This window comes from Carassius gibelio, chromosome B11 (genome assembly GCF_023724105.1).
Source record: "Carassius gibelio isolate Cgi1373 ecotype wild population from Czech Republic chromosome B11, carGib1.2-hapl.c, whole genome shotgun sequence".
Taxonomy (NCBI): Eukaryota; Metazoa; Chordata; class Actinopteri; order Cypriniformes; family Cyprinidae; genus Carassius; species Carassius gibelio.
Genome location: NC_068406.1, coordinates 22,188,761 through 22,198,663, shown reverse-complemented (window position 1 = coordinate 22,198,663; position 9,903 = coordinate 22,188,761). Strand labels below are relative to the sequence as shown.

The following is a 9,903-nucleotide window of genomic DNA, read 5'->3' as shown; positions in this document are numbered from 1 at the left end:
CCTCTGTTTGTCCAGGTACCTCTTACATCTTTCCACTGTGTTATGGGTGTTTTCATGCATGTGTATAAGAATGGGATTCTTATACAGTCTTTGCCCTCCATCAGACATAGTCAGTCTGTAATAGACATCTGTTTTCTGCCGCTGCAGCTGTTGTATTCTCCACTGGATAACGTCAAGCGTGTGGCAGCTGGAGTTCTGTGTGAACTGGCTCTGGACAAACAGTCGGCTGAGATCATTGATTCGGAAGGAGCCAGTGCTCCTCTCATGGAGCTCCTTCACTCCAGCAACGAAGGGATCGGTGAGTCCGAGAGAAGCATCCAAATATGGCAAAAAGATTTGAAAACTCTAGTGTGCATGTGTTCTATCAAATGTATAAAAAAAACCTATGCATTCACATCAACACTGATGTATAATTTGGACTTAAGTGCAAGGGTGTTTTGTTTCTTTCAGCCACCTATGCTGCTGCGGTTCTCTTCCGAATTTCTGAGGACAAAAACCCAGACTATAAGAAACGAGTTTCAGTGGAGCTCACGCACTCGCTCTTCAAACACGACCCTGCTGCTTGGGAGATGGTGAGTTTGCCCCCTGGTGGTGTGGAGGTTATTTAGTGTGTTGTTTGAACACATTGCACATGAAATTGCATTGGCAAACCATTTTAATTCAGACATTGTATTATATCTGATCCAAAAAAAATGGCGTTCATGGTAAGATATTTTTATAAGGAAACTGCGGATAATTCTTTCGAAACCCGTATCCTCCACTGAATAAAAAAATTAAAAAGTATTTGTGACTTTTCATATTGCAATTCTAACTTTTTTTCTCACAATTGTGAGATACACACTTGTGAGAAATGAAGTCAGAATTGCAAGATATATATATATATATATATATATATATATATATATATATATATATATATATATATATATATATATTGCAATTCTGACTCTATTTCTCGCAATATCGAGTTTATATCCCACAATACTGACTTTTATATATCGCAATTCTGACTTTCTCCCAATTCTGAGAAAAAAGTCAGAATTACAAGATGTAAAATTAAAATTGCAAGAAAAAAAGGTAGACTTGTGAGATAAAAAGTCGCAATTACCTTTTTTATTTTTAGTTATGTGTTGGCCTGATACATTTCTTGGTTTAAGGCCCATTCACACCAAGCACTATAACTATAAAGATAATGATAAAGATATAGTTCTATAAATCGTTCTCAATATTAAAGAATAGCAGAGTCCACACTATAACTATAAAGATAATGATAAAGATATAGTTCTATAAATCGTTCTCAATATTAAAGAATAGCAGAGTCCACACTATAACTATAACGATAAAGTCATAGAGAAACGGTATCGTTGGAATCATTTTCAGAACGATTCTTTTTCAGCTGATGAACGATACAAACATTGACATCCAATCAGAATCCATCCTGCTATAACGAGCTCGAGGATTTAAAGCGGCAGAGGAATGTGCGCTTATAATAAACAGACAATATCGTTCACTTGTGTGGACGCTAATATCGCTATCGTTCTTGGTGTGAACAGGTGCTTTAGAGATCAAAAATTTTAATCTGTAATTGTGGCTATGAATGAAAAAATGGGTACAATATATTTTTGCTTGGTTTAGTTTTATAATTTTTGTTGGTTCGATATACTATTATTGTAAATATATATATATGTGTATGTGTGTGTGTGTGTGTGTGTGTGTGTGTGTGATAATGGATTTACTGTCCCTAATTAAGCTTCTTTTTTAGAATTTTAGGCTCATTTTATTTGGTTTAGACTTTAGTATGAGTAGAGTCTAGCATGTTGTCTATTATACATTCAGATGCCATGTTTGATTTCTATGTTTATTGTAAAGCTGACATTAAAGTTGGCAGTCTTAAGTACAGTACATTGACATAAATCCCAACAAATGAGAGCAAGTTTCTTGACAATATACTTGTTGCATCTTAGGCACACAACACCATGATGGAACCAGGTCTTCCAGAGGATGGTTAGTATAACATCTCTCTCTATCACCATGATTTGGCAGCTAATTATTTCCATGTCTGGCAGTTATGTCTCTAACATGGTCTGCAGAGACCATAACAGTATGCAGATAGCTAACTTTTTGCAATGTTGTCTCGTGCAGAGCTTGATGGATACGGCCCTGTGGGATATCAAGGATACCCTGACGGCATGCATATGGACGGTATGCAACTAGATCCAGAAATGCCAGAGGATTTTGTGCAAGGCATGACTTACAACTCCATGCCCAGAGGCTACCCAGAGTACTAACAGGTTAGTACTGCTCGATTACACAGTCTGTCCTTCAAATATTTAAAAAGTATTTGCCGTATGTGATAAAATCTGCATTAAACTGAGTGTTGTGTATTTATTTTACAGCCACTGACAGAGGGTTATGAAAAATACAAGCGACAGACACTCCTGGCGGTTTTGTTTTCGTCGCTGGATGCCTGTGGTCCATTATTGGCAAACACTCACTGACACTGCTGTAATATATGCAATTCTCACTGTGCTGCGAGAGGCAGAATCGAGCACGACTTTAACCTGCCTTTATAAAAGGATGACAGCATGATGCAATTTACACGTCTTTTTGTAGAAAATGTTATATTTTAGTGTTTCTTATGGGTGCATTAATACATTGTTGGTAAGAGGACTGGTTAACTATGCCAAAGAGATTTTATTATAATATTTTATAATGATAATCAAGTTGCTTTTTATAGTAAAACTGATCAATGATTTAGACTTGTGAACTCACAATAACTGAGCTTTACAGCTTCGTTCCTGGTGGGGATCAGCTTTTGTGAGAGTCCCATGCTAAGACTGTCGAATACTGGAGTTTTTACATGTTAACTTTTTCTCACTTGTTTTTTTTTTTCACTCCATATATTTGTTTCACTAAAATCGTCTTAATGTATAGACAAGGAAATACTGATTTTGTTTGTTTTGCATTGCAATGTGTATGGAGATTTTTTTTTATTTGCATGATAAATGCTGTGTTGATTGAAAGGGACTAATGTTTAACCAAACAAACCTTGAGCATTTTAAAAACTAGCTTCACATTTGTTCAACTACTAACTACTCTTAGAATGCAGGCAGAACAGACAAAGGGATTCTTTGCAGCGTTTTTACTTCTCACTTTGTCCAAAAAAAATACAAATAAAATCATGTTAACTAATGCTTTGTGACGAGCTTAATTTTGACTAGCGGGTTGAAATGGTTTTAAAGGTCTTCCTTGTTGTTTTTCTTCATTTGGTTTAATAAAAATAAATAAAGAAATAGTACACCTAAAAATGAAAATTTGTTTCCTTGTTGGAACTGATTTGGAAAATAAATTAACATTAAATCACTTGTTCACTAAGGGATCCACTGCAGTGAATGGGTGCCGTCAGAATGACAGCAGATAAAGCTAAGAACACAACAATTCACACAATAGAAGTTATGGATTTGTTCATTACAAACGCACAGCCTTTTACTTCACGAGTTGTATGGATTAATGTAAAAGTTTTATCAGCTCTCATTCTGACGGCACCCATTCACTACAGAGGATTCACTGCTGAGCAAGTGACACAAGGCTAAATTTATCCAAATCTTTTCGAAGAAACCAACTTATCTACATTTAGGATGGCCTTTATTTTTGGCTTGTTGTGGATTGTGTGAAGCCAAATTGTTGGTCAACACACAAGTGAAACTAACAAGCAGATTTAAAACACCTACTGATTGATTTTGAGAGATACAATTAAAAGAGTAACACATTCTGCTTTATTAAAAGTGTACATCCCACCCCAAACCATTACAAAGCTGATGTACAATATAAAATAGAAGGCAATGTCTTCTGTTTTGACACAAAGAAGAATTTATGCCCATTTAAGAATACTTAAAAAAAAAAAAAAAAAAAAAAAAAAAAGATAATCCATTTAAAAGGCAGGCCAAATGTTTGACACAAACAATGGAGAGAGCAACCCTTTTGGATCAAATCATAGCACATGTCATTTTAAACAAGACTTTCACATCAAAGCATTACAAAATACTGACATATGAGAAAAAGTAAAATTAGTAAAAAAACAAACTTGAAATCTGATGTCATTTATGGCAGACCAGCTGCTAATATGCTTCCAAGAAGAGTTCGATCCTTCAAAGCATTCTCTACGTCCCGCTCTTCAATCTTCAGGGAGATCTAGGAAAGAGAAAACAATAGACATTTTGACCCCTCATTAAGCTGTAATGAATTAAGGTACAGATTCAATAATGATCTCAAGGCTAAAGTATACTACACTATTGATAATTCATAACTGTTCGTACTTTAGTCAGTCGAGCCTCCTTTGCCTTTTTGAGAGTGAAGATTCCTCTGCTCTCCAGCAGACTGCAGAGAGACAAACACTCGGTCTGTCCGACGCCTCCCACCTGCCTCTGCTTACACTGCTTACTGTACGCTTCACACAGCTGCACAACACAGACAGGCCCAGAATGACTTCTCACTTCCTGAACACTTAAGAAACACAGGGTTTAGAAACAAGACGATCAAATATTGCCTTACCTTGCCCAACTGGACCTCTTTGCTTTTGCCGTTACGGATGATAAGAAGCAGACAGCAGACCAGAAGCTTCTGCTGCAATGGAAAGCTCTCGCCGTCCCCGCTGCCGGATGCCATACGGTCGCCATACACCTCTGATAAAACCCGCGCCACCTGAGGAACACCCACCCGCGACACTGCGACAAGAGAGCAGAGACATCCCTCGTTTCTTTTTCTCTCCAAATAATCTTTCATTGGTACTTTGAATAAAATATGGAATAGTAATGGCTACCTTTAGGGCTGGCTGCAGGTTCGGATGCCGTTTTAGACCGGTCAGTCGCTTCTACAATCTCCACGGCCCTCCTGATGGATAGACACACACACACACAAATGTGTGAGAACCTCACAAAGCTAAAAAATCAATCACACGTGTTTTAGCAGCTGAAACTGGTTCTCTAACCTGCATATGTCGAGCACTTTACGGGCATCTCCTGACACCGCTGAAACTTTTCGGGCACAGAACTGAACTGCCGCTGCGTCCAAGACACCTTCCCCTGACACCTGAACGCACATGAACACGCCGGTCTATTATTACCTCAGAACCTGAGAAGTACAAATCTCAGGAGATATGGAAGAATGCATACTTGTGTGAGCCGGTCTTGAACGATTGCATTAAGCTCCTCACGACTGTAGGGAGGAAAGTTGAGCAGCTTGGGTCTACAGTGTGGTTTGGCCTGCAGTCTAGGCAGAATACGGTCCGTCAGGTCCAATGCGTTAGCAATACCTAAGGGGTTAAAGCAGATGTCCAAAATGAGACTCTTTTAATAGAAGATAAATGTCCACAAATTTGGGGAGATAAATGCACGGCTATCTTACCGATGAGACAAACACGAGAGCTGGGCAGGTAAGGCCACTCAAAGATCGTGTAGAGAACCTCCTGAGACTTGCTGTCCAACTGGTCCATCTCATCAAGAACCAACAGACTGTTACACACAAAAACACCATAGTGAGAGCTAATCGAATAAACAAAACAGGTTTGACTCCGAATACAAAAATCTGATTTTGCTCATAGTGCATAACAAAATGGTTCATGCTAATTAGCGCGAGCTGACTTACACAGTGGGCCCAGAGCTGGTCAGAAGTTTCTCCAGCCGAGCCTCGCTGTTGCCCTTTGGGACCCCCAGTCTCTCTCCCAACAACGGAAAGATGGCATGTGAGCTACGCAGATTCATACAGTTGACGAGCACAGTCTGAACACCTTCCAACAGAGCCTGGAAACGAGAGAAGACGGATCACCATAAGCATGCTTGTCATTTTAAGGTCATGTTACAAAACATGCCAGGTTCATCCGTTCATAAAGACACTCACTTGTTTTATTCCTGAATGATTCAGCCATTTGAATGAATCAATTGAATGAATGATTCAGTGATAAAATCAGTGACTTGCCATCACCTGCTGGTGGATTTGGTTTCATTTTTAGCCTATAATGTCAGTCAGGAGCACTTGTCCTCCCAATTTAAAAATTTAGGAGCATCTTCTGATCAATCATATGAAATTAGTATTAATAAATTAATTTTTACAACAGAAGTGGCACAGAAGAACACAAAAGTGGCTTGTAGGTACATTTCCAGATGTTTAATGAGGCTCAGAGGAGGCATGAGTGCAATGAAACTCATACATTCATGTGGAGATTAAGGTTTTAATTATAACATTTTGAATACAGAAATATTAAATTATTTAAATTTAAATAACTGAAATTATATGATATGAAATTAAATACAACAGCAGGTCGAGGCAAGTCACTGATTTTATCACTGAATCAATCAAACATTCAATTGATTCGTTTGAACAGATGAATCATTCAGAAACGAAGCAAGTAAATGTCTTCATGAACTGATGGATATCGGATCGCTTCAATCCTTGCAGATTTTTTTTAAGTAAAGGCTGATACACACTACCATTCAGAAGTTTGTGGGCAGAAAAAAAAAATACAGTAAAATATTAATGTTGTGAAATTATTTTAATTAAAATAACCTTTTTATTTCTAGCGACGCGAAGCTGAATTTTCAGCATCATTACTCAAGTCTTCAGTGTCACATGATCCTTCAGAAATCATTCTGACATGCTGATTTAATGCTCAAGAAACTTGTATCATAATTGCTGACATCAGCCGTGATGCTGAATATTATTGTGATGCTGGAATGTTCACAAGAATAGAATTTTAAGAAAATAGATCTTTTGTTACACTATAGACAGCAGTTTAATGGATCTTACTTGACCTCAATTTTAAACAGTAGTGCATTTTAAAGTAGTGGTGTTTGATTTGGGATTTGATTTTCAGACCCCATATTTCCTCTCAGGCTCACCTTTTGTTCCTGGAGGACACAGTTCAGACAGGCGCTCTTGCCTGTGCCAGGAGCACCAGAAATATAGAGGCTGGAGGGTTTATCCGCCACCACGTGGTTCTCCAGGAAGGAGACGATGGCAGCTCTCTCTGCCTCACGAGAGAGAAGACGTTCAGGTACTGCAGTGTGAAGAGCCTGCTTTACACTCTGATAACCCGATTCTGCAGCAAAAAAAAAACACAACAGATACAGATTGCTTATTACATGTTTGTTTTTTTTATACATCTACATAATTTAGCTAACCGACAATCACCAAAACATACTTTTTACAGGAAAGAGTCGAGTAGAAGGGAGCTTTCCCTCTGTACAGGGGATCGGGTTTGAGCAGGGGGTCTCTTGCAGCCGCTTTGGCAATGGATGTGACATAGGAAAGAGGGGGATTTTGGGTGAGGAGAAGACCGGCGTGTTTTCATTGAAGGACAGTTTACGAGGGGAGCACAAAGGAGCACAGCGCTGCTTCGGAGGAGAGCCAAGCACAGAGGCCGGGAGGTTACAGCCGTTCTCATCACCTGAAGAACAAACACGGGAAAAACAAGAGCATCGTCAATAAAAGACAAACCATGCTACACTACTATAAGCCCAGCATGATGATTTACACTACACACCTGTGCGTTTGCGAGGACTCAAGGGCAGCCTCTCAGACGAAGAGCTGTTTTTCAACACAGAGTTCCTGGGAGACAGACAGACGCCGAGCAAATCTCCCACATTTGTCTTTCTAGGGGACAGAGGGGTGGTCTGGACGTCCGCTGCATTCTCAGAGGAGCTTTTAGGTCGAGAACCCAATCTGGAAGACTTTCTTCGGGGGAACTGAAGGGTGGGCTGATTCTGTGAGCGAGTGCTGGGCATTTTTAGTTTAAAACCAGGAAGCAGACCTGAAAAGATAAGCACAATACTGTGCCATATATTCTGTGTCAGATCTACATTGGGGCTCGAAAGTTTGGGCAACCCTTGCAGAATCTGTGAATAATAATAAAAAAAAAAAGAGAGATCATACTAAATGAATGTTTTTTTATTTTTTTATTTAGTACTGTCCTGAGTAAGATATTGTACATAAAAGATATTTAAAAGAGTTGGGGGAAAACTTTTGAACACAATGAAGATGGCCACATTTTTCTTATTTTGTTGAAATATTTTTCGAAGTTCTGCCCTTCGTAAGCAACAGAAGATACTTGTATGTTTCCCGGAACACAAATTTACCTTGATCTTCAAATTCCAAAAGTTTTCACCCCCCAGCTCTTAATGCATCTTGTTTTCTTCTGGAGCAAACAAGGGACTCATGCACAACCATCACAAAACAGAAAGACAGTCGAGGATCATCATGTAACACAACACAGTATTAAGAACCAAGGGTTCCCAAATTTTGGAATGGGGTTATTTTAATAATTTCAGTATTTTTTTTATCTTATGGTCTAAATGTAAACATCATTTTTGTACAATATCTTACTCAGGACAGTACTAAATAAAAAATAACATGCATTTAGTATGATCTCTCTTATTTTAGAAAATGTTTCACATTTTCACAGATTCTGCAAAGGGTGCACAAACTTTCGAGGCCCACTGTACTTATGTGATTTAATTACATCTGTAGCATCAAAACTGTTGCTTGAGGAGCAAACCTACCAAGAACTTAACAAGTAAGTGTAGTTTTTCCTGTAGACTCTAAGGTGCGAGTCATTAACAAAGCCATATTAGCCTAAAACCTGTTGGGGGTTGGTTGTTGTACAATATCGAGTCTTACAACGAAGACAACCATTTGTTGCCATTTTGTGCAGTATGACACAGATCAAAGATCACAGGTTATGTAACGTTAGTGCTCTTAATGTTGGCCGTCTGAACCTACAGGCACTTCGTGATTGCTTATTTATTAATGTTTTCTGTCAGTTTTATTTCACGAACGCGCTTCAAATACGATTCAATTAACAAAGAAATGATTTTATCTGTTGTATGTCTAACAAATACTGTAAATTTAAAACGAGCAGTTCCTGCTGTGGATCATTTGGCGCCATGTTCACACGCAATAACAACAACACTCAATAAAAGTAATCTCACGTTAAAAAAAAACTACACAATAACACATTTATTATATTTTATGTCTTACCTGATTGAAGCTGAATTTGTGTTGATAATCGTTGTAATTATCACAAGTTGTAGATCTCTCCGAGTCCTCTCCGCCGTCAGACTAGCGCCAAAACTGTGTTCTGTCGCGCAATCCTCCTCTGAACAGCTGACGCGCTGGTGTGTGACGTAAGCTCATGGCAACGCGTTTCATTGGCTGTCGGAGTTCCTGTAGGTTTCAGGAACCAATAGGGTTCATAGTCCCTTCCCCCATCGACTTGACTGTAAAGGCGGGTAATTCTTTGTTTGTGTTTTGGCGGAAAGTATTTCCCGGGAAATATTAAGAACGGGTTTCCTGCTTGACTGCAGATTTGTTGCATAAATTGAAGGAAGGTATTCTGCCATCAGTATCCACTCTTGAATTTTTTATTTTAATCCTCCTGGTGTAGACAAGGTTTTCACATTGTCAGGCTCATTTCTGCCTCGCGCACACTAAATTGACATGCTGAAATATTCTGAACTCGATTACACATTAGCGTCTAGGTTCCCTGACATACTATTAAGTATATGCTCTTATTTATTGAAAGAATCATGCTTTTTTACGTATTCACTCGTCTAAAACGAGCTGTTATAAATATGTTTTTATTAGAACCAACCAAGAATAAAACTATTTCAGTAACAATCAGTATAAATTTGATTGTTTAAAAATAATGCATAATATATTTACATTTCATTCAAGTATTAAAGTTTACATTTATTCATTGTCTGAATTTATGTTGGACAATAGCAGTTTCTGTATTTGTTAATGGGAGACTTGTGGACTTTACGGTGAAAAATGATATTCTGTTTCTTTTAAGAATATGGCCCTGTATAATTATGTAACCAGCTATACCTTTTTCACTGTGATTCACATTAA

General features: G+C 38.3%; 2 protein-coding genes across 3 annotated transcripts in view; one reads left to right on the top strand and one right to left on the bottom strand.

Moving 5' to 3' along the window:
* Window positions 1-3,192, top strand: part of LOC127968037 (junction plakoglobin-like) — a 25,555-nt gene extending 22,363 nt beyond the window's left edge. The window contains exons 11-16 of the mRNA XM_052568898.1: window positions 1-15; window positions 148-298; window positions 451-572; window positions 1,965-2,004; window positions 2,143-2,291; window positions 2,397-3,192. The exon at window positions 1-15 is cut by the window's left edge and continues 105 nt beyond it. Coding sequence (XP_052424858.1) covers window positions 1-15; window positions 148-298; window positions 451-572; window positions 1,965-2,004; window positions 2,143-2,288 — 474 coding nt within the window. The 3' untranslated portion in view covers window positions 2,289-2,291; window positions 2,397-3,192. The remainder of the gene's footprint in view (window positions 16-147; window positions 299-450; window positions 573-1,964; window positions 2,005-2,142; window positions 2,292-2,396) is intronic.
* A 561-nt stretch (window positions 3,193-3,753) lies between these two features.
* Window positions 3,754-9,197, bottom strand: LOC127968039 (cell division control protein 6 homolog). 2 transcript variants are annotated; one of them, XM_052568901.1, is made up of 12 exons: window positions 9,031-9,197; window positions 7,538-7,804; window positions 7,196-7,441; window positions 6,894-7,093; window positions 5,644-5,798; window positions 5,404-5,510; window positions 5,172-5,311; window positions 4,988-5,088; window positions 4,820-4,890; window positions 4,552-4,724; window positions 4,317-4,457; window positions 3,754-4,191 (listed from the first exon to the last, which is right to left on the bottom strand). In XM_052568901.1, exons 2-12 carry the CDS (start codon window positions 7,776-7,778, stop codon window positions 4,102-4,104), a joined length of 1,665 nt encoding a protein of 554 aa, XP_052424861.1. In that variant the 5' UTR covers window positions 7,779-7,804; window positions 9,031-9,197; the 3' UTR covers window positions 3,754-4,101. The 2 variants fall into 2 exon arrangements, with proteins under 2 accessions (XP_052424861.1, XP_052424862.1); XM_052568902.1 differs by having other exon boundaries at window positions 7,538-7,824; window positions 9,031-9,193.
* Window positions 9,198-9,903: the final 706 nt, after the last annotated feature.